This window comes from Uloborus diversus, chromosome 10 (genome assembly GCF_026930045.1).
Source record: "Uloborus diversus isolate 005 chromosome 10, Udiv.v.3.1, whole genome shotgun sequence".
Taxonomy (NCBI): domain Eukaryota; kingdom Metazoa; phylum Arthropoda; class Arachnida; order Araneae; family Uloboridae; genus Uloborus; species Uloborus diversus.
The window spans coordinates 75149389-75175537 of record NC_072740.1 but is presented as its reverse complement, the minus strand read 5'-3'; the positions used below and the strand labels follow the sequence as shown (position 1 = coordinate 75175537).

General features: G+C 31.7%; 1 protein-coding gene across 1 annotated transcript in view; it reads right to left on the bottom strand.

Annotated features, from left to right (window-relative positions):
* The window catches only part of LOC129231056 (BAI1-associated protein 3-like), a 196343-nt gene that overhangs the window by 72804 nt on the left and 97390 nt on the right, over positions 1-26149 (bottom strand). The window contains exons 13-17 of the mRNA XM_054865304.1: positions 19451-19541; positions 18743-18796; positions 7347-7382; positions 3904-4070; positions 2221-2344 (exon numbers count right to left, since the gene is read on the bottom strand). Of these exons, the coding sequence (XP_054721279.1) occupies positions 2221-2344; positions 3904-4070; positions 7347-7382; positions 18743-18796; positions 19451-19541 (472 nt within the window). The remainder of the gene's footprint in view (positions 1-2220; positions 2345-3903; positions 4071-7346; positions 7383-18742; positions 18797-19450; positions 19542-26149) is intronic.

Genomic DNA, 26149 nt, shown 5'->3' with positions numbered 1-26149 from the left:
CTTTCTAGTACATGACTGAACATTTTCTTTCAACGCAAATCTTTTTCTAAGCTTTTTACAATTAATATTAATTCTTATCGGCTCTGTAGCACCCGCACTTAAAGGTGATATGCGAAGATACCTCCAGTGACAAGTTCTTAGTTAGGTCTGAAATAGATAACATTAGCGTTGACTCGGATGCAGGCGATTATAATAGGCAAAACGTTAGAGACGATTTTATTTCGATGTTTTTCGACATTTTCCTCAGCCTAATTCTTCACTTGATATTCATTTGGTCGTCTCAGCATATATCCGCGCACTAACCAGGGAATCACACGATTAGTGTAATTCTCAATACAGTGAAATCTCGTTACAGCGAACTTTAAGGGACCTCAAATTTTGTTCTTTGTAATAGAAATTTTGCTCTAATGGAATACAAACAATGTAATGGAAAGTAAAACGCGACTGAAAATATATTCGTTGAATCGGATATTTCGTTGTATTGGTATTCGTTGTAACGGGATTTCACTGTATTTCCATTGGCAAAAAGTAATTTCATCAATCACCAGAACAGGCCTTATTTAACTCTTTTATACGGTCAGCAACTCGAAAGTTGAAAAAAAAAAAAAATAACCCGTCGGAACAGGTTAGTGATTCAACGCAGTCGTTAACATGATATAACGTTTTGCGAAGTTTGCGCAATCAGTGACTTCAAAAGTCAAGCATATGACGTTCTCGGTCTTGAATATTGTGAAAATATGATGTCACTTGGGTTTCCTTACCATGAAGGTCAAACCCATATTTTTTGAAGAGACATTATGCATTTATGAAACGAAAAAAAGGCAAATCCAGTTATAAAGCACACATACAGGTGTTTTTATCGCAACACTTTATAGTTATTTATACACTTTAAAAATAAGCAGAGGTTAATTTCGTAAAAACTGTTTAAGATACATTGTAACGTGTACATTTCGATGGCTTGAAGCAGTTACTGAAATACTTAAATGCAATACTTACACAAATTTCACGTAGTTCGTTTTTTAAGCAAAAAACAAACTTTTAATCAAAATATGTGCATACTTACCCGGCTTCTTATACAATACAAAACATATTCGACTACCAGCTCTTTTTCGACTCAGTTTCTTTTTTCAAGAATATAAAAAAAATATCCATACCTCATTCCAAAACTTGCAAAATGTACTTTCTTGTCAAGACACTATTTACCTGGGTAATGTTTACAACCTCAATATGTTCCTGGGGACATCTTTTAGAAGCACTATTCTCCATATAAACAAGATAATTTAAGGAACTATTGACAGCCTAATTTCTATATTTAACAAGCGTTCAAATTTATAGTACATCACTTACGTTTGTGATAGCATTTAAAATAACCTAATTTATCTACACTGTATAAAAAAAGAAAACTAAAGTACTACTAGAAAATCTCCAGGAAACTGGAAATCCATTAATTTATTTCTAGTAACGACGCTGTTTCTTCTTTAGTAATGTGGTCAACGTTACTTAAAAAGAAGCTGTATCGTTACTGAGCCACTCCACGGAAAAGTCAACCCTTTGTCTCGCAAGTAACGGCTCATTTTTTTTTTTTATCAAAAAGTAATAATTTTAAAGGGTAATGACGAAATGTTTTGCTTATGAAATAACACATAAGTTTGTAATTTGTTAAGTAGAATAATTTGTTCATGAATATTTTAAAGTATTATTTTTAATGAAATAGATGAGGTGTCACTTGCGGGACAAAATGATCGTTTTCCGTGGAATGGCCCTACTACTCTGTAAAAAAAACCCCGCTGTACTATTAGAAAACAGCTAGGAAACTGGGATTCCAGCAGCTTTTCCAGTAATGGTACAGCTTCTGATACAGTAAAATTGGCAGCAGTTACTTAAGAAGAAGTTATATCACTACTGGAAACCTTTATGAAAGTCCAGTTTCCTAGATATTTTCTAGCAGTACTGCAGTTTTCAGTATATAAACATTTATGGAAGATCAGTTTCTTAGAGGTTTTCCAATAGTACTGCAGATTATTTTAGCGTAGATAATTTAAAAATGTGCTAAAGTATATAGAATTATGTAAAGGAAGTAATTGTTTGATGTTGATTACACTGAACATAAAAGCGTGCAAAACAATGTTAGTAACATTCTACATATTTTCTGCAGCTATATCTATTTTCTAAAAGCTTCCTTAAGTGCCTTTTTTAGAAGCATGTAAAACACTCTCTTACCTTATCACGCTCTAAAGAAATGTAAATTTGTCCTCTCACTTTGCATTTAGCATAAGCAAACCAGGTGTCAATCGCATCTATAAACCACAAATGGCTGCTGGCTATGAATAAAGTCATGCGTTCACTGTAACGATAAAAGTTCAAATAATTAGTTCACAAAACAAATAAATAAATCTATATATATACAAATGAATGTTTGTCTGTATGTCATCCATGAACTCCTAAACTACCCGGCAGATTTGGCTGAAACTTTCACCGTTTGTTATTTTTGGTACTGGGAATGTTTATAGACCAGTTCGAAAAAAATCCGATCGATAGTTCCTTTTTTATTCCAATTCAAGTCACAATCTATTGGATAAATACGAATAAAATTATCGGCTGCAGAAATTAATTCGCGGGAAAGATCTCATTGATAAGAAGTTAGCTGTTGCCATTTTTCATGAGTTCGAGCAAATAAATTCTTTCTTTATTGTTTTATGGCTTTTCATGCAACGGGGGGATTTAAAACTTTTTCTATTTGATATTTTTAGCGATTGATTGATCTTGCAAACTGCGTGAGTACAAAATTTGAGTATAGTCACGGCTTCACTTGATACCTGGACCGATTATTATGAAAATTGCTATATATATGTATTTTTCCACAGAGAAGGTGCAAAATATGCTCATTGAAGCCACTTGCCACCAGGTGGCTCTGCAGAGTAGCAACTTCTGCCCCGTTCAACCGATTGTCATGAAAATCAGTATTATGATGTATTTTTTTGTTGGCGTAGCAACGCGCGTCGGGTACAGCTAGTTTATTAATAAAATTTAAAAAAAAATGCCACTTTGAAATCATATCAGGCTAGATCGATCAGTCAATGAGCAGTTCGTATTTTTTCAAAGATAAGATTTTGAAAGCTTCTTTTTAGACGAATTGGTAAAAGTAACTTGATTTTTCTTCTATACAAGCAAAGGTAATGACTAGAAAAATTTAGTCCGCTGGTTAAAGCGTTCATTTACTGGAATGCTGCTTCACACCCCAAAAAAATTTGAAATGGAACCATAAATGTTTCACAGTTATCTCCTAATTATTACGTATATCAACAAAAGTGTATATTTAATGAATAAAATTATACAATTGTTAACGGTTTCGTAAATTTATGAAAATGAAGTTGTGCTTACACGCTCATTTACTGATACTACCGTAATAAACTACAGTAAACTCCCGATTATCGGCGGTTGGATTATCAGCGGGTTTTTTCATTTTTATTTTCTTAACGGTCATTAAATGTTTTTTAACTTAGTGATAGTGTTATTCTTCGTTTTTAGCTTTTATGTATATTTTTTGCATTCAATGTTCGTAGATGCAATATAGAATTGTTTTTAGCTATAATTTAAATGTATGTGTGAGTATTATTCATATATTTTAGTTATTGTGTACACTAGTATCTGTCTATTACTCGGATTATTCACGGTTTTCGCTTGTCCGCGGTTACCGTGCCATCCTATTCCTCGGATAATCGGGAGTTTACTGTATTATCAAAATAAAATAACTGAGCATGAACATGATGCTTTATTTACTGCTTTCGTAAAAATGTAGTGATGAAGAAAAAAAAGAAAAGAAAGATTGAATGAGCAAGATTTACTAAACGATGTTTGCGGTATTAAAAATCAAAATAAATTTAATATCTGAGAGATGCTTACTCTTCCGGAAGACAATCTTTATACCGATTAAATTCTTGAAGCACAAGGAAGAGTTCAAAAACATCAGTTTCAATCAAAGTTGAGAAGAATTTGTTCAGATGAACTCGATTATGCGCAGTTTCATTCAGATGCTGATTTCGCTGGATGAAATGAATTTCTCGCACAGCCTGTTTGAAAAGAAAATAATTGTTCAAGAAAATACGTTATTTTCCATAAGCTTTAAAATAAATAAATACCTCAGAGCATCTTACAAAATAAATTGCATAAGAAACAATTTAAAAATTCTGGAATGTAAGGCACGTACAGTTAGTTATTTTTATTATTTTCAGTTTGCAGCGCCATCTATCAAGCAGTATTTTAACTATGTTCTTAAACATATACTTGATTCCTGCTCCAAAACAAATTGCTTTAAAGGTTAAGGTGTACAGTTATGACTTATATAAGCCATTTTCAAAATTTGATCCCTATACTGTAATATTTTGTGATTTATCACATATAAGTTTTATTATTATAGAATGATAATGTTTTAGTTTTTATTATTTTAAATATTAATTAAGATCTACTGATGGCCAGTGCAGTATTATAGCTAATGTTAGGCATATTTTGGTTTTAAATATTTATACAATTTGTCAAGCACACGTGGCGTAAAATGAAATAGTTCATTTCTTTTTATTATTCATTCACTTATTCTTATTAATTCTCCGTTTTATTAACTTTTATTTTTTCTCCTATATTAATTAATTATTTTATTTTTTTTTATTGTTTCATTATTAATTTATTCCTCGTTTATTTATTCATTCATTTGGTGAAACCTATTTTTAGTAATCAAATAGAAAATATTTCATTAGAAAAATGCTTTTTTTTATTTTGTCCTCCGTGAAAAAAAAAAAAAAAAAAAAAAAAAAAAAAAAAAAAAAAAAAAACGAATATTTTTCACATTTTCGCAGATATAATAGTTGACTACCAAAAAGAAAAATATTTCAATGAAAGTTTGATTATGAAATTGTTCTTTCTTTATACACTAATTTGTAAAACAAAATTTAGGTAACTTAACTTCAAGTATCCGAACAAGTTAAAATGGCTTTTGTTGACGAAATTGCACAAAATTTAAAAAGAAATTAATTTAAATATTCGATTCCGTAGCTTTAAAAAGGCTAGTCAATTTTTGTCTCTACGTTCGTTAGAATGCGCATATGGCAAGAATATTAGAAATATAAATTACAATTGTATTTATTTCGAAATGAATTTGTACGTCAAATTTGCTCCCTTCAAAATTGATAACTCAAAATAAATTCTCATCCCATTTTTACACATTTTTACTTCCTTTTACAAAAAAGGAAGTATTGTAAAATTTTCACTCAAAAATCGACCTTAATTTCCATTTTGCTCACCCCCGAATGAATACTGAGTTTTTTTTTCGACCCGACCACACGTGCATTTATACCTAAGAACGTATAGACGCCCAAAATATCCATTTTGACGATTCCCGAGTTAATTACAACGCGTTTCATCGTGACGTCTATATGTACGTATGTATGTGCGTATGTGTGTACGTGCGTATGTATGTCGCATAACTCAAGAACGGTATGTCCTAGAAAGTTGAAATTTGGTACGTAGACTCCTACTGGGGTTAGTTGTGCACCTCCCCTTTTGGTTGCATTCGGGGGTTTCTAAAAGGGTCTTTTGCACATTTTTGGGGGGAAATCATTGTTAATTTCGATGCAAACTCAAGTGTTGTTATAATTTGGCGTACACTTGATGATATATAGCCAGTCTTTTGGTCGCCAAGTTTTGTCGCCAACTAGGTGAAAAATTTGGCAATATTTTTTTATTTTTTAATCTGGTTTCAATTTGGCCACTGTTGGTGATATTTAGAGAGTTTACTATTGAATCACATTAAAATTGCCAATAATTGGGAAATAACATTAAATTGGTGTAAAAGGAAGTCATGTGATGCACACATCAGTTCGTTTCAGACTTAGTAAGATTGCAGACGTTGAAGATTTTGAGTATTTTCTCACAAATTTGACAAATAGTTATGTTTTTATAACATGTTATGCAAATATTCTTTAATATGCAAATAATTATTAAGCCAATAATTTTTACTAAAATTAGATCAAAAAATGGGATTAGGATAATTTTAAATATAGTTTTCTCGAAAAAAGGCTCAGCGCGTATTATTTCTCTTTATTCCACGCGCTCCTGAGTAACAAAAAAAACCTAATATTTACACAACTTATTCTGGAATGTATGAAAGTTATTTAAGCGAGGTATTACGGTTGGAGTAATCAAACCAGCACTGTAAAAACAACTCTTCCTTTTTAAATAATGGGCAGCTAATGTGCCCAATTTCTGCCAAAACATATCTTGCAAAAAACAGAAATGTTTTTCGCTAAAGTTTAGTAACCTTCCTGAACTTATTCTGAAATATGTTTAAAGAATTCAGTAATCTCCCCTGTTAAAGTCAGTCGCGTCTCTGGAACCTTCAGAGAAAATTTTGATACGTTTAATACATCAGCTTGGTACATTCATTTTCCAAAAACGTCAATCATGGGCAAAGCTAAGACAGAATTGCAAGCAAGTATCATGAATCTAATTTGCCTGCAATTCTTGCTAAGCTACGGAATCCAGAGACTTATTCGCATTCATTGGGAGCTTCGTCAATCTGGACGGGTCGTAATAGAGCTGAAACCGATACACTTATTAAATACTCTCAGTTAATCTCTATATTGGTAGCTAAAAATATTTTTCACAACAGAGAGAAGTCTGCATTCGTGTTTGTAGAAGTTCAAGAAACTTTTTGGCAAATATACTTGATTTTCTCAGGAAGTGCATAAAAACTTGTGAAATCTCGAAACGTTCCGTGAAAATAATTAGTAACGTTTCGGAATTTTTGTAATAGAAAATGAATATCTCAATGATTTAAAAAAATCTTCCTTTACAAAGCGGTCAAAAGAAGAATAGAAGGTTGCTAACTCAAAGTGCATAAAATGGCGCTACGATATTTTTAGCAACTGCTAAACCACGTTGCATCTGTAGTTTAATGGCCAAGTAGGAAGTTTTCAACATACAAACTGTATAAGCTATTATAGAAAATTTATACCCAATATTTACAAACTTTAGCTCTTTCGTACTGCCTTATATCCATTGCGTCATTTCCAACTGTTGCCACTACGCTTTTGGGCAGTACAAAACGAAATAATTAAAAAAAAAAAAAAGGCTATTTCTTTATTTTTAATGTCTTATAAACTAATTTTTAACTACAAAATGGAAATTTTACGTTCGTTCGCTTGCTTACGTACTTTTTCAGAATATTTTTTCTAAATTTTTATCGTCGTATGAGATACATGATAAAATAACAAAATGTATTAGTTGACTGAAAATTATTTATATTCTCTAATATATAGTTACATTAGATAATTTTTTGTTAGAATTGTTCTTACCTCTCTTCCAAATATTCGGCACACTTCTTCAGCAATCTATATAATGAAAAAATAGCATTTTAGAAACTTCATTTATGCGACACATATAATCTAAAATGAAAACTACTTATTGCCAAAATATTTATTGTTGAAACAATATACTACATACTTATAGACTCTGTTGATCTAGCGTTAAATATTTATCAAAAAACTGATTGTTAGAAAGTTTCTAAATATTTTATCCGCAGGTTTTTGAGGCAAACATGTTTTCTATCGTGTATGCATATTTAATTAAATATTGAGTGCTTAGGCTATTCAATTACTCGAACTAATTAAGTTTGCCGTAATAAAATCGAGTTATTTTCAAAGTTCTGAATAATTTATGTATTTACTAAATGAATCGCGAGTTGTAGTAAGATGCCTACCGAGAGCAACTATGTGATGCATTGTAAGATAAAATGCTTTTCATAGTGTGCACATTAAAACTGTCTTTCTGGATGAAGGATTAATGGAAAAGTTTAGGAAAGGTTGTAGTTTTTTTCTTTTTTTATTAATGGCATTATGCTGATTAACTTTTATCGGGAGAAAAACCAATAAAAGTTTCACCAAATAAAATGCTTAAACTAACTTTTTCAGTACTTCAGTTCGATTTATTTGCCTTAATAAGAAAAGTCAATCGCAAACCTGTCTTTTATTCAATGTTTGATTTTCGAAAAACCATTTTGTTACTTTATAAAAACTTAGAGCCTCGGTTATCCGACCCCCGTTTGGCCGGATCTACGGTTAATCTGGATCAAATTTCTAGAGTTTTTTTAAACGTAAATAATCTGAAATTGTGATAGTTGAACTAAAGGAACTCCAAATATTAGCTTTTTATTTTGATTTAATATATAGACTTCTGCATAGATCGTGCAATTAATTATAGTCATCTAACAAACATCATGACGTTCATGGAGCGTCCGTCCAACAAACATAAAGTTGAAAATACTTTTACCAACTTAAAGCTAAGACAAAACATAAGCACACTTGTTGTCTTCTTTTTTAAAATAGACTTTTAAGTTCAAATAAAAAAAAAAACAACGGTACTAATATCTATAAAATTTTCCTTATTTCACAGTTACTTCTATGGCATTATTGTTTGAATATGACTTCCTACACGTGGGTCACGAGGGCCACCAGTATATGACGTTATCTAAAAGTCTAATTTTCATACACTTTTCTCAGAAAATCAGGATGTATGTCGGCAATAGCACACCTAATGCTGCCTTCCAAATGCTCATTTATTTCTGGTTTACAATGGTGGAAATGTGGCTTCATATGAGGTACTGAGAATCAAAGGGACAAAGAGGACGTTTTCAAGTTCTGGGTAAAACGTGTTTAAAGTTGCGAGGCTCGGTAGGCTTTCATTGAATTTTGTTTTATAAGTCATGCTGCTACCAAAGCTATTAGTACTATATCTTGCCCCAAGACAAAGGAGGGGTTCTCCTACCACTTGTACTGGTTATATTCCAATTTTTTTATTTTGTCATTGCATCCTTTTGCTTCTCACTGCTTAGCCCCATTAAAAACTATCTAGAATCGTCGAACCTGCCAACCGAGGTGGCCAGTTCACAAGCATATTTCATGAAATTAATCGTTCGTCACATGTTTCTTTCACAAATGATGTACCAGTTGCTTCCTACGTGCCCAAAACCACATTCAGTTATGAACGATATGAAATTATCAGTCAAATAAAGTCGATTTTATTGATATTACAAGCAATCATTGTCTTTTCATTGTCTGAGAAATAATTTTAAAACTCTTTGACTAATTATTTTTTATTTCATTTTCTCTTTCCTTTTTTTTAAAAAAAGGTTTTCTTTCCATCTTTTTAATATTTTTACTGCATAGTCTTAAAGATGAAGAAACCTCTTAAGAAGTTTATTTGGTACCAAACGTAAACCTTATTTTAAATAGTCGATCATCTCTAATAGCGTAGAATGTCCAAGAAATAATATTAGCTATTTGTAAAATCCGTTTCCAAACAGAAATTATTGTTTGAAGACTATTTCTAAACCAACATTTCATCAGCAGCAACACCTTTATTTTTGATGTAAAAAGTAATTAAAATTAGAGGACACCATGTAGAAATGTGTTGCTATAACTTTTTATTTAAATTAATATTTAAAAAAAGCTGAAAGGAAAGAAAATAAAAATTGAATTCATTTCTGACAAATTTAAGTTTTCACAGATTTTTGACAGATTTTAAAAGTTTTAAAAAATTTTTTTAAGATTATGATCCAGAATTTATAATTCTTATATAAATTTCAGCCAACCTTTCCAGAATTTTTATTTGTACTGAATATGATTCAAAACGAACACAAATAAGCAATAATATTTTTAAATTATGCTGTAATATATCAAATAATCATAAAAAAATATCTACGATGTAAGAAATTAGCGCAATTGAAAAATTCAAAATAAAAAATACCGTTATTATATTTTTTAGTACTGAAAACAAAAACTATTTGCTTTAACACTTTGATAGCTAAGCCGGAATTGCAAATGCTCACAGAATATCCGTTGGGACACGATTTATCATAGCTGATGATAAGTGTCCCAACGGACACATCAGTGGCTATCCCATATGATAGCATGGCAGTCAAAGTACTAAATCTGAAAAAATGAAACACATTTTTTGAATTACTGTATTTTGGTTTAAGCAATTCTTAAGCTCTATTTGATTTAAAGGGATAATCATTCGTGATCACCTATCTAAGCGTTTAACGTTAATTTGGTGTAGCATATATTAAGGGAATAATACTAGGTCTTCAAATTCCACCGTCCCGAAACGGCATCATCTTACCTAAGATCTACTCGTTACTTAAAAGCAATGGATCATGTGATTTGTTATCTACCAATCACAAAGCAATTAAATCTAACGCCATGCTATGCAAAAGTGAACTTAATAAGTGACGTCATTGCTCAAATAAATAAGTAAATAGTAAATAAAGAAAAGGTAAAATAAATTTAAAAAACTGCGTGACGAAGTGGCCTTTCCAAATGAATCGTTGGTACAATCAAAAAGGCTAAAGCAGTTCTACTTATGTAATTGTCCGCTTTAAGAATTTGTGCCGATTTCATAACTTCTTGAAGTGATTTTTTTAACAGATAAAGTCTGCTTAATGTTAAAATAAAAAAAAATTAAATTAAAAAAAAAAAAAAAAACCAGTTACCTGTTTCTCCAGCAGTTTAAACATAAGCGCCGGATAATTCACTCGAACACTGTAAGAATGGGGAAAAAAACTAATATTAAGACATAGTTAGTAAACATATGAAACTAAGAAACTGAAAAAAAAAAGGTTGTTTTTCATAATATTTTCAAGCTGAAAAATTGAAACCAATGGTAATTCATGTGTCACTTCATTTCACAGCTATCGGACTTGAAATAGCTCACGTTTATCTAAATGGTTGTTGTTATGCATAGCTATTTGTTTTTTCTGCGCACCAAATCCTTTTGTAAATATCATTTGTGTGTGTTTATCAGAAACACTTGCTAATCTTATGTGGAAGTCAGCTAAGTGTAATCATGGCATAGCTAAAATTTTGTTTGCCAAATCTAGTGGAAAGTAGATTATTGGTTGAAACCCAATTACAACTTTAATACAGAGATATCAGGGGATATTTTATGTACAATTCCGATGTCGATAGAAAAACTGATTTTATAACAAGCTTTTTAGACATAGAATAAATATTCCGTGCACAAAATTACCTAAAGAACTTTGACGAAAAGCTGATAGTAGAGTGGTCTTTATTTTTCAACTTCGTGTTTTCTAACATCTCACTCACTCAGTTTTTTTTACATCGCGTATAAATCTAATAGCAGAAACAAATTCGGTTCATTCTCATTTAAGTGGTGCGTGCCCCATAGTTTGTAAATATGGCCATTATTAACTAAAAAAATGGTTTTGGATCAAATTTCATAGAAAAAAATCAAGTAAGACTCTATGTACTAAAGTAAACTAAATAATATCAAATACATACTAAAACATAGTTTTAAATAACCCGCCTGCACATTATGGTAGGCCAAAAAAAAAAAAAAAAATATTTTTTTTTTCTAATTTTAGTGACGGGTAATGTGAAAAAGATGGCGCTAGTAAAACGAAGTGCACATAGTAAAAAAAATTGAAACGCGTTGTGGACTAGTTGATTTTTAACGTTTTAATACATTTTTTAAAAACGTTAAAATACTGTTTTCACCGTATTTATCTGAACTAATTGTATAGTTAGTCATATATTATACATATTTAGGTGCTTGCTGTAATACAAATAACTAATTATTGTTTATAAATTTTAAAATTAGAAATATACTGTTAGAAAACTTTGGTTTTAAACGCAAAGCAAACAGAGCAGCACAAAGTAAAACAGCCCGGAAATCACTAAAGAAGGGGTTGGATGTAAGGAAAATTTCTGCCCGCTCTCCCAACAGAACTTTTTTCTACACTGTTTAAAGGCTTTTATTGCATAATTAAAGCCTTTTTCGAGTTGAATTTTGGAATTTCACTGCTTTTATTTCAATTGTAGCTTTGCTTTAATGAAAGCATCTCTTCCTTCCATAGTCCTTTGCAGTTTTTAGTGACACACTTTACATTTCACAACTACGTATAACATTTACAGGTAAAGTTTGTTAAAGCTTAAGTGAGGGCTGTTTTTACAATTTTTGTATAGGGAATGTGTTTTGAATTTATGTTGTTTCTCTGGGGGGAAAAAAACAAAAAAATAATTGTATAAAAAGACACCAATTTATTGTATAATTTGCTACATCTAAAGGTTAAAATTTAAGCATTCTTGTATTCGAATTTGAAATTTGACTTTAAAGGACTATTTGTCCAAAACTTTTGAATAGGTACAACATCATATTATTGTCCCTCTGTCAATGTATATGTTGTGTAGTTACTTTTTAATGTTAAATAAACAATCTTATAAATGAACAAGTTTGAAAATCGCAAATGGAAACTAAAAAGTCATTATATAAAGAGATTTATCAAAAATACAAGTTTTCCAAATTTCTTTTCAACAAGATTTGAAGATATTTTATTGTGAAAAATATTGTGTAGTAAATTTTACAGCAAAAACTTCGAAATTTTCGTTGTCATCTAGTTCAATACTGTAGATTAAGAGGCACAAGTGCAAATTTTTAGTTTTTGATTTTATGGCGGTGTGCTAACCTGTTGGGGTTTGAACTGAAATACGGTAATACTAATAATTATATTTAAGGGTGTTACCGCTTGTATAATTCAATTATTTCACAGAATTACTAGTTATATTTTATGAAATAACTATAAAAATCAATCAAAGTAGGGGAACATGGGGCAAAGTGAAATGGTGAAATATTTGCAATGCTTTTAGCTCCACCTATCTGGTATTATTTTAACTATATAGTACCATATGTGGTCTATTTCAGTCAGGGAAAAAAATACCGCCGAAGATGAAAGCATTTGGTAATACAGGCAACTTTAAAAAATTGATACTCATATTGTAATATTTTGTTGTAAATCAAAAATTATTTTTGTTACCATAAAATGATAAAATACTTGTTACTAACATTTTTAATATTGATTGAGACCTCCTAATATTCAATGCAGCAAAAATGTAGTTAATATTGAGCTTATTTGTATTTTAAATAAATTGTACAATTAGTAAAGTACACACGGGGCAAAGTGGATGGGGCAAAGTGAAATAGTTTGTTTCATTTACTCACTCAATCATTTAATATAAATCACTTACGTCTTCATTTATTAATTGATTCATTTGCATTCATTCATTTAGTAAGCCACTTATATTTATTCATTCATTCACTTATTTTCTTCTTCATTCATTCCTTTACTCGCTCATTTATTTTTCTTCATTCATTAATTGATTGATTAGTTTAGTTATTCGTTTTTTGTTTTATTATATTTCCATTTATTCATTCAACCTTTTATTTACCGATTCTTTTGATCAAAAATATGTTTTATAATCAAATAGAAAATATTTCATTAGAAAAATATTTTATTTTTCATTTTGCCCCATAGGGAAAAAAAGTGAAATTTTTCCACCTTTTCTTGAAGACTCAAATTTACTGCCAAAAATAAAAAATACTGTTTCAACACAAGTTTTATCATAAAATACAATGTTCTTTCTTTATGTACTGTAATTTTCGAAACAAATTTCCAATTTGTTCAGTTTGAAAAAACTCAGTCATCTTAACCATTTCACTTTGCCCCACATTCCCCTACATAATAGGTGAAAATTTTCAGCTTTACTTAGCCTTTATTTGAAATATAACTAGTTATTCTATGAAACAACAAACGATAGACTATTACAATAAAAAATGAATAATTTCAATGTTCAGTAAGTTACAGCCCATTAGCCAGGGATAAGGCAGAAATACATGAAATACACCGCCAGCTCAGTCATTTCCAGCCGAGGACTGCAGTTTTCTGGTCTGAGCTAATTCTATATTAGCTACCAGTTTGTTTGGCACTCTTTGCTTCCTTAAGATGTTTTTCATCTCCAGCTCAGTCACTTTCCTATGCCGGGCTGATGAGTGCTAATAAGCACGAAACTGCAGTCTTCGGCTGAAATGACTAGTTGGCGGTGTATTTCATAAATTTCAATGGTTGTTTTTAAAAATCTTACTATCGATTTAAGAATTGCGTTCCTAGGAAAAGGGACACATAACACATCAAAAACTTTATTACTGCTTTAATTTTACTTATCTTCTCACATTACTGAATCATTAAATATAATTATAATAACAATACCATTTTTTTAAATTACTAAAAATGAATTTTTATAGTATTTCAAACTGTAAAAATATAACTTACTTTTCAAACAAATGCAGATAATGTGTGGTGGCCTTATGCATATCCAAGCTTAAGACTTCTATAAATCTAATAAGGTATCTAATCGGTGGCCTTCCGCTCTGCCAAAACGTTAATGAACTGGTATTAAATGCAGCACAAAAATATATAATTTTTTGAAAAATACTTTTCATAATAGTTAATCGTGTTTTAATGACTGACGATGCCGATTGAAAAGAAAGGAACATTTTTTTAATTCGAAAATCTTTAATATTTACTTGTAATATTCGTATATATATATATATATATATATATATATATATATTATATATATATATATATATATATATATATATATATATATATATATATATATATATATATATATATATATATATATATATAATATGCATGTATATGCAGTGCGCATGACAAATTCTATTGTCATTCCAATAATATCTATGCGTTTTATTAAAGAACTTTTGAGGAATAATTAATGGTAACGATGCACTTGGTGTTTTTTTTTTTTGAGCATTCACGATTGCTTATTGCTTTCATTTGACTGTTTTGATGTGCTATCATTTTAATTTCCCGCCAGCACCCTCTTCAGCATCACCGTCGACCGGCTCCTCACGATACTACTCCTATAACGAAAACCGCCTCCAGGTTGCGTCCATATTCTACACTTACACGCATACATACACGCATGTACACACACACAAAACACATACACACATATACATACACCTACACACATACACAAACACATACACACACACAAACACGCATACATACATACTCCTACACATACACACACACATACACATTTCCCCCACACACAAACACACATACCCCTCCACACACATAAACACACACGCCTACATACACACACACACATACTCGTGATTGCGAAAAACATAATTTGAATTCAAAAGGTCAAAATTCAAATTAATTTTTTGAGCAATCACTATTGCTTTCATTTGACTGTTTTTGATGTCCTATCATTTTATTTTCCCACCGCCACCCTCCGCACCATCACCGTGGACCGGCCGAGGCCTTCGAGATAGGAAGGCCATCCAACTAGCAAATGACGTCATCGTTTGTCGATCCACAATGATATTGGGAAGGGAGCACTTCGATTAATATTTTGGTTAAATAAAACTATTTGGTTTATTTATTATTGTCTTCTGTTATTCAAGTAGCATTACAAGTTCTACTTTTTCATTTGAAAACATAAAAAGGAACCGATAATCATACATTAAAAAATACACTGAGCTTAATTCATAGTCTTACAAAGTATTCAAATAACTAAACACGATTTTATTTTACAATCATGTTAAAACAAAGTGATAAATAAACACAGTTTTATTTTTCATTAGAAATTGTTTTTTAACTAATCGCATTTTAAGTACTCGTATATTGTATTGAAACATTAAGTCTTAAGAAGTATTCAAATAAATAAATGAACTTTCATTTTACAATTACATCAAAACAAAAAATAATATTACTATTGTATTTGAATAAGAATTAAATGAAATTTTAAAAAATAAATAAACATTTTTACTTAAGTAAACGGGAAACAGGACTGCAATATGTTTCAAAGACATAACATCAAATTAAAGTACATAATACCAGATTATTAATGTTAACTTAGCTGAGCAAATTTATGCTTTTAAAAAGACGTGAATGCTTGGGTGCCATCCCCAAAGTAGACGGTGCCCTACCCCCTTCAATTATGAAACCTTCAAAAAAAAAAAAAAAAAACCAAAACATCTCCATCTCCCTTAAAATTTCAAGGGCACAGTTATTTATAACTATAGCCGTTGAAAAGCTATCATTACTATGAGACTATGATTCCGCCCGCCCCCCCTTCGGTGGGCACTCTCAAAAAATTACACAGGAATTCAACTTGAAAAACGTTAATTAAAGAATGAATGATACATCATGAATACTGTATGTTGTATATCAAAAAATGTATTCAATATCTAAACAGACTTTTTTTTTTTGGAATTCGGCTACTTTCCCATTTTTAGCTTTTTCTGCTGCTAATGATTCTTGTGTGTGTGTGGGGGGGGGGGGGCTTTAATTGTTCATCATTTTAGGCTTTTGAAAAATTATTTTAAAAAGCATTAATTGATGACAAAGTAATCTTTTTCAAAAAACTTTTCATAGAATGACCATTTTAACAACTTTCTTTAATACTTAAAACCTCATATATGTTAAATTTAGATCAACATTTTGCTAAGTATGCTCTTTTAGGAAATCAATGTGACAGTTTTGTGACAGGGGGAAGGGAGGGGATAACAAGAAGTGTGACATCACGCGTTGTTTATAACAATATGCTCATGTTGAACAGCGTTACATGTAACAAGGAGGGGGGGGGGATTTGTTCAAAAGTTTGTAACATACTTTATAGACAGCCCTTTAATTCAATTTATGTTACAGTTTCAGAGTTCCTGAAAGCTTATTAACAGAAAACCCAAGGAGTTCAAAAAATATGTAGTTCAAGACATTTTGCCCTTTTTAAGCATAAACAAACAAGCATAGAGCATTTGGCAAAAACACGTTGTGTATCCACTGCTCAAAATTAATCTTTCGCAAGCCCAGAAATTATGAATACCGTTAACTTAACCACAATGTGTGCATAAATATCATAAAACCTAAAGACAACAGTGAAAAAAAAAACCATATATATATTTTTTAATTTACGCACAGAACCAGCTTGTTTGAATAACATTGCAGGGGCGTAGTTGGGGGGAAATGTTTAAGTATCGAACCCACGACCTCCGGCGTTCAAATCTAATCTTTTATCTCAGAACTACGGAAACCCATCAAGGAATGTTTTTTGATCAAAATAACACATGCTAGCGTATGAAACAATTTAATCGAAACGGAAAATATAAGATTAGTTCAGTTAAAAGCCTGTTTCAATAAACTTGTTTACATATTAACTGAATATCAACACCAAGTTACGTTGCTTCTGATAGCAACAAGTATATTCGCAGAAAATTTTGACATATGTATATTGTTAGTTTGGAAAATCCATTTCGAATAAATGCGTGTTCAAAGTTGAAAAAATAAAGAAATAAAAAGTTGCAAGTTAACCGTTTCAAATATTAAAGCAGTATGCTGAAATTACAAATTACAGACAAAGATATCGGAAAGGAAACTGACAATTGTTTGTGTAATGGAGGAAAACTTAAGAAATCTTAACTGCATAAAATGTAAATTTGTTTATCTGAGAAAAGAGTACTTACCTCCGAACTTTAAAATTTATTCCATGAGGCGCCCAGCTTTTTGCTTTACATGCAGGTTGTTCGGCAGCGGAACTCGCTGACTCACTTTTCACTCAGCAGACACTTAAGACTTATATTATACATATATTTTTTAATTGCCTCTACATTCCGGTACGTGGGAAGGAAGAGATAAATCCAACAGAATTGTATTCAAAAATGTGCATCCGAAGTTACATATTTCCTATTTCATCTATATCAACCAGAGCAAGCAACACTACTGGTAAACTGCACTGTTTTTAAGTTTCGCGCCAAGTTCAAAGATCGACTACTGGTGGCGTAACGAAGCGGGGGGGAGGGGAGTTGTCTGGCCTGTTATCACGTGGGTCTCGGACCGGCTGGCTCCTCACGATGCTGCTCCTATAGCGAAAGCCGTCTCCAGGTGGCATCCATGTCCTACACACACGCGCATACATACACAACTACACACGCACACGCGCACATACACACACACACAAACACATACACACATACACCTATACACACATACACCTACACACACAAACACATACACACACAAGCACATACACACACACATACACACAACTACCCACACATTCATGGCTGCACACAGACACAAACACATATGCCTACACACACATACACATCCCCCCACACACACATTCATACACACAACTACCCACACACTTATGCCAGCACACAGACACAAATACACATACACATAACCCGTACACACAAGCACCCCCCCCCCCACACACACAAACACACATGCCTACATACACACATTCGTGATTGCGAAAAACATAATTTGAATTCAAGATGTCGAAATTCAAATTAATTTTTTTTTAATTCCTTTTTTTTCTGCAATGTTCATCAATGTTTGGCTTCAGCTAGGTCAAACATTGCCGAAAATCCTCATCAACATTATGCTTTTTCTATACATGTTTTACGGGTAAGTTCAACTCAAAACTCCCTTTTCAATTTAAGTAAGCGGTCGTATGTTTGTCTGCTAGTTCTTTGTGTTCGTTCTCAACACCGGTCCAGAAGTTAATTTACAAAGTATTTTAACACTTTTGTTTCAGAGAAGGATCACACAATATTACCTAAACTTTTGACACAAATTTTAGCATTATCGATTTTAATAAACATACTTTTCGGTCGTTACTCACGTACCTCTAGGATACGTGTACCTCCGGTTGAAGACTACTGATTTAAGGGTAAGTAATATTTATTATATGTCAATGGCATTTTGTTAGTTAAAATATTTATTAATGCCGAAAACTAAGAAGTCATACTAGTCATAATATCATTAACAGAAGAGTTTAAGAAGTATACTTACCATTTCTTTCCGAACACGATACTTAGTATCACGCATCCATTCTAATGTTCCTTTCTAAAAATAGGCACTAATTAGGCAAATGTAAAATCCAAAAATATTGAGGAACATTTCTTTAAAAAAATACTTTTAAGCGCAATGAAGTTTATAAAAAGATCATATAAAGAAATCTCATTGCTTAATTAAATGTTCGTAGAAGCGCTAAAGTTTCTAACTCGTTAATGGGATTTTTTATGAATTTGAAAATGGAGAATTTTTTTTAAATGCTCAGCCAAATATTTAACTATTGTGACCGATAAGTTGAAATGAGTTGTCATCAGCAGAGCTTTAAGACAGATTTACAAAAAATTCTTATTGAAAACGAAATCAGATTTTGCATCAATTTGCACTTTTAATAAAAATGAAAAAAAATATTTTTACAAAGATTTATCATAAATATGATATTAATGATAATAAAAATAAATTTTCAATTTATTAGTCAATATTTAACACAAATAGGAAACATCATACTTGATAAACATTTACCTCATATAGTCATTGAAGCGATCTTGAATGCTGCACTAGCTTTTACTTTACAAACGTATATTTACTTAACATTTATCACTATATCCTTTAAGTGTTTTGTTAAGCACTTGTTTCAAATAAATGGAACACATCATGTTAACATCAAAAGAAATACTTGTAAGAAGATAATTAATGATCAATCAATACCTTCAATGCATTAGTAATTTCAACGTGAAGATCATTGCGGAATGGAAAACTGGTCTTGAAAGCTGCCATTGAATACAAGTAGTTCAGACATCTATAATAGACAGTCTTTATATCACATTATTCTTGTTTTTATTTACAAGAAACTGAAACAATTTGATGAAAACTTAAAAAAAAAAAAAAAAAAAAGCAAGTTCAGAGAGATTTTATACTTTTATTAAGAAACATTTTTAAGTAGATAGCATTTCTAAATGCAATTACTTTTTTTTTAAATTACGCCCCCCATCGTCTTTTCAGACATGAGGCGTCTTGCAATTCAGTACATAACTGAAATGGCTACAGAGGGCGTGAGGGCTCGAAAGTCATTACTGGAGCGTCAAAAAGAGAGGAGAAACTAAAGAGATATTTTGTAGTAAGTTACCGCCCTAAAGCCAGGGCTAAGGCAAATACTTAAAATACACAGCCAGCTCAGTTATTCCATCCGAGGACTGCAATTTCGTGCTTTTTAGCACTCATCAGCCCGGAATAGGAATCACATGAGCTGGAGGTGAAAAATCAGCTGGTTTGCTAACTTTGCATTAGCTACCAGTTTGTTTGGCTCTCTTGGCTCCCTTAATAGTCGGGGGGCTACGGGGGAAAAAACTGCAAATTGTGATAAAATTATGAATGATTTCTGGGGTTCGGATTATTGGATTCTACTGCAAATGAATTGATTTTCCTTAACATAGTGCTTTAAAATGCATAAAAAAACATTTCTCAAACGACCCCTCAAGAAATGTTAAAGACTTTGATTACTTAAAGTTTTGTTTCAAAAAATCAAGTTTTAAAAATTCATTTTAAAATTAGGAGGTTTAGAGATATTTTGATGACTTTTTACGCTTTAGTAAGCATAATAGAACTCCCAAAAGAAGATACAGTGGGTATTTTTCAAAAAATAAAAAAGAAAAGTAGTTTTGGATTTTTGACCAAAAATGGCTGCCAGGGGGGTTTTGGGGGGGATTTTGAATTGCTTCCCCTTCCAAAAATGTTTGTTAGTACATTGTCTACATGCATGCCAAGTTTCATGATTTTATCACAAAATGCAGTTTTCGGCTATATTTTCTACCATAGCCCCTCTACTATAAGATTTTTCGCCTCCAGCTCATGTGATTCCTATTCCGGGCTGATGAGTGCTAAAAAGCACGAAACTGCAGTCCTCGGATGGAATAACTGAGCTGGCGGTGTATTTTAAGCAACTAAAGAGATGCTCCCCTGTCATAGGAGAGGTGTTACAAAGGAAACAAAGAGGTGAATCGGCCAGATTAATTTTACGCAAATGGGACTGCAGATAGTCATGTCCATTAATCGTTCTAAAACAAGCGTCTCCCTCAGCTCTGGGAAGTATGGAAAGACGAGAGCGCTGCTGGCCATCAAGAAGGCAAGCCCAGGATTTTCCATCAACCATGTTCCTAAGAGCAGCAATTGTGCCAAGCCTGATTTTGCTTGCAAGAAGTTTCCTGGTATTTCGAAGAAGAACTGGATGGAAAGATGGTTGCAAGACCGATGCATTTTTGGCTAAATTGTCCGCCCGTTGAGTCCCGTAGATTCCACAATTGCTTGGGATGACCTGGAAGATGACCTCTTTTCAGGACGAAATGCAACTAATAGGTAGATGATGAAAACATTATTTCTCATCTAAATGCAATTACTAGGAAGACGAGGAATAATGTTTCCTCATCTTGGTTTAACAAATAAGCTGGAGACAGATTTTTTTTCTTGGAGAGTTCCTGCTTATGTTACTGGTTCTATCAAATTTAGTTAAGATTCCCCTGTGTAGCTAATCGCTTTCTGATTGGCTTGTATTTATTCTGGAATTATGGAATAAATAACTTCCATGGTGAATTACATTTTCCCAGATAAACATGATTTCCTCATTGCGCAACAATGAAGTCTGAAGTGAAAAAGATGTCTATGTTGATGTTAGTCCATGTCAAGAAACGAGGGAGACTAGAATATATTTTGTGCATGTCACATTTGATATAAAATCTGCATTATAATCATATGAGTTCAAATACAAGATCAAAACCTAATCGCTCTCGTGAATAGACCCAGAGGCATAACATCAAAGAGTCAATTAAATGATCGAAGCTAAAATAAATGTGGAGATATTAAAAAAGGATAAAGTAATAAAGAAGAAACGACGTCAACTTTTACGCATAAAGACAGCTTAAAAAGGTGATTAAATAATTTTCTTAACTGACTTAAAAGAAATCGCCCAAAAAATTCAAATCAAAACGAAAAGTATTTATCCACCCTCACTTTCCAAAAACGCAGAAAGTTCAAGAGAAAAGTGCAGAAGAAGAAGGAAAAATGCAGAAGATTTTGCGTGACATTATTTTGTAATAATTCAATTAAATCAGTATTTTAACCAATAAAAGTAATTGAAAGTACTTTTTAAGACCTTAACCATATTTAAGGAACTTAAATCATAATAGCATTATAAAAATACAGTAGAACCTCCATTAAGGGACACCTCCGAATAAGGGACACCTCTATTTAAGGGACATTTTTTCTGGTCCCAGTCCCTTTGAATAGAGACTTCCATGTATTTACCTCTAATTAAGGGATACTCTGTTTAAGGGACAGTCACAGAAAAAAAAAAAAAAAAAAAAAAAAACAAGAATTAATGTATAAGCACATAAGAAATAGCGAATTTACTGGAATTCAATTTTCAATTTTCCTCTAAAAATTAATTGAGGTAAGTTTTACATAAACATATGATGTGAAGGAGACAAGTAATGTATTGTAAAAAAAAACTTGCTGAAATTAACATGCATCATTTGCCCTCTCAACAATTTATTCAATTTTGTTCAGGACCGACGAAGAGTGCACAGCAACTAATTAGCTTTGTATATAAAACTTTAAAAAATTGAACATTAATTGTAATTAACATACTATTATATAGTAAATTATATAACATAAAGCAAATACATGTAATGAATTACTTCAAAATTATTTCTGTATGCTGCAAAACTTTGCCATTATGAAATTTTTGATTAAATTTTAATTAATAAAATAATGTAAACTTAGAAATTTGAATACTTATGAATTTTATTTAACATAATGAGACATTTTCAGTATTTAATCTTAAGTGTTAATAGTTAATGCTTATTGTGATATTACACTACTTAGTACACAGCATTCATCAATTCATCCACCTCCGAATAAGGGACACCTCTACTTAAGGGACAAAATGTCTGGTCCCATTAGTGTCCCTTATTGAGAGGTTATACTGTATCTGTGAAAAACAGGTTTCTTTTCATTTTTAAAAGATTTAAAATGGCGGACTATTTTCGTCTTTCCCACATGTGCTATATTGAACTCACAGCGGTATACTTTGCATAGTGAATTAGCGTTTATTGATGTCATAATTGGATCAAAATATGCAATGGAATGCTATAACTTTCTTAAAACGTTTGATTGCAAAATTTCGGATCGGCCATAAAAGTTATTCATATTTTTTCAGAACTAATAAAGTGCACTAGGATGCACGATCGAAAATTAACAATTCAAATTTAGATCAAGATCGATGAAGTATGTGCTATTGCATTATAATCACAAATAATCACCCAGTCCGGATTGACGTAATTTGATGGACTATTCTGCGAAAATTAAGAAATTGTCAATGCAGCATTTTTGAACAACGAGGTAAGATGTGATTGGTGCAGAGCTCAACAACGTCACGGCCATGCTGCAACGCTTCAGAGCGAAAATTAACCGTTTGCCCATTGAAGCTGCAAGAATTTTGCAATACATTCGTCTTAAAGGGTGGGAGTAAAAATGCGGGAAGATTCTGTCATTCATGCGGAAGGGCGGAAGATAGGGTTGAATTTCAGATATCTTCTGCGAAATACGGAGGGATTGCTAGTTCTGAGTATCTCTTAGCGGAGAATTTAGGAAAGGATGCTAATAAGACACAAACCAGTAATGAAGTTGAATGCACATGTTTCGAAACAGAAAAGAGTACCTTTTCCTGCGCTTAAAACCTCATGAACAAAAAAAAAGGTTGGAGTTAAGAAGAGCTTCATTTTGTGAAAATAAAGCTTTTTCTTTTGTAGAGAATTTTTGCTTTAGAAAAGTTTTTTAAGGTTTTCGTTATAAATATTTGAATTACTTCGTTGGGGGGAGGGGGGGGGGGGGCCTTTCTCTCTGGTTTGAAAGTAACTTTCCTATATCAAAAAGTGAATAAAACTATATATATATATATATATATATTTACCCATAATGATGAAAGAAATAACCACCGAGTTCATTTTTAAGTATTCATTTCGTCTAACTTTTCCAACTGCGTAACGGAAATACCCAAATGAAAAAAGCTTTAACTCGTTCTCTTGAACACATTGCAATTAAATGTGCATTTGAGAAGCAAATTTTTATAAAATGTTCTAAAAATAAATATCAAAATAAACTGGAGCAATAGTGTGTGATTTTCAAACGAGAAGAACCGACACTGTCATTTCTTTGAATATATAGAAAGAATTCTTAAGAATACTTCCAAGAAGAAAAGTTGTAAAAAAATTGATTTAAGTCTAAACCTGAGATCTTCGGAAAATATTTTAAAATGTAGAAGGAAAATCATATTCACTTGATAGAAGGCGTTATCAGGTACTTCTTACGAAGAATTGTGAAGTCCTGAACAAATATTTGATAGTCACTTGAACAAACAGTCTGTATAAAATGTTATGCTTACCCTTTTAGGCGGGAACATGCCTTGAAACACATGGTGGGTAAAGAGGCGCACAAAAGGAAAAACGTTTTTATTTAATGTTTAAACCTGATATTCCTTTTATAGAATGAATTTTTTCATTGCGTTATTTATTTGATTTAATTCTGTTTATATTTTATTTCATTTATTTAGTATGTGTGTGTATGTCATTGACGTAGCACAGAACTTTTCTAAAATAATAATAATTACTATTATTATTATGATTTAAAATAAATAAATGAATAAAAAATATTAAAAATAATAAATAAAATAAAAAAGCGAGCGACAAAAAAGAAAAAGAAAAAAAAAAGAAAAGAGGGTTGAGTAAAACGGGGGGGGGGGGAGCACTCCTGTGGCTAAAAAAAATGTATGGTAGCTCTGTATTTGGCTATGCTCAAGCAGATTACACATATCTTCAAGTTTCAGGTCACTGCTTGTGACTTCTCCGAATCATCATATCATTTTTTTCTTCAGTATACAACGGAACACCGATTTTGCGTTTTTTTTCTCGGACTTGTGACAGAAGAGCTCCAAATTTAAAATTTTGGGAGCCCAGAAATCACAGGCGTAGCTAGACCCGACTTTCGGGGGGGGGGGGGTCTTCTTTTCTATATATATATATATATATATATATATATATATATATATATATATATATATATATATATACTAGCTGACCCAGCCACGCGTTGCTGTGGCAAGTAGTTTTATTAAAATATTCTTTTACTCAATATTTTGATACATTCTAATTAATATTTTTAGAGAAGCTTAAAATAGTCTAGCTAATTTTAAAACATGTGAGACTGATAATGGTCGTGTTAGGCTTAATTAAGTACGTATTGAATTTAGTAAGTACTAACTAAATTTTCAATGGCATAAGAACTATACTTACGCTTAGTAAAGTTTGCAAGTATGACTTCGGCAATAAATCAAAGCAAAAAAAAAACTTGAAAGTGATAGTAAATATCGAAACTGGTAAAATATCGGAACGTAGAAGTTAATCATAAACCCATACACACTTTTAGAATTTACACTACATTTTATTCATCTCAGATTTCTCTATAGTTTGTAATCAATAACTTCTTTACAAAATACATTAACTAAAATAAAAACATATAAAAATTAAATTTATAAATGAGGTAAATAACATTGACTTCGATCTATTGTTTCTATTATTTGAAAACTGAAAATTATTTAAGCACTAAGTGTGCACAATATTCTTGTTTAAAATGTGTTTTGCTAACACAAATAGGTGTGATAACTTTCCCATTTGTGAGTAGGCGATAAATAGTTAGTTGCCCATGAGAGAAACATGTATGTTTCAAGTTCAAAACGAAAGTAGACATTATTTGGTCTTGAGATCTCTTTATGGTCTTTTCAAAAGCTAAACAAATCGGAAATTGAAGCCTTCCAAATGTGTTTGAAAACTATATATGGACTTTGTGCTGCCACGTAGGCAGCACAAAAATTTCTCCTTTAAACTTCTCCGTCAAAATTGTTGAAATTTTGATGAAGAAACGGGTACCGTTACATAATCTAGGTGGGTTGTGAAAAAGAATAATTGGTGAACAAATTTTCAACCGGAAACCGTCTAGTGGCATTCCTGGTGTATCCAGAGAATTTAAAAAAATTAGTTGGAGTGTTTACGGCTTTGTTTTTTTTCGACAACTGTGCAGCCTTGTTCAGCATCAACGGTCAGCACAATCTGATTATGGTTCTTTTTTCAGCTGTCAGTAATGGCTCATTATCCACAATGATTGCAGCTAAGACAGCGTCATTGCACTGTTTTTTCTCGTTGTAAATCAGTGTTAACTAAGTCGGTGACCAATCGATCAGGTGATATCACACCATAATGACTAAACAACAAATTAGAAATTTAAATGCATAAATCTTCAATCAACACTAAAGCTTCATTATACATCTTTGGTGTAAAATCTTGATTTGAACATCGGTGTGTT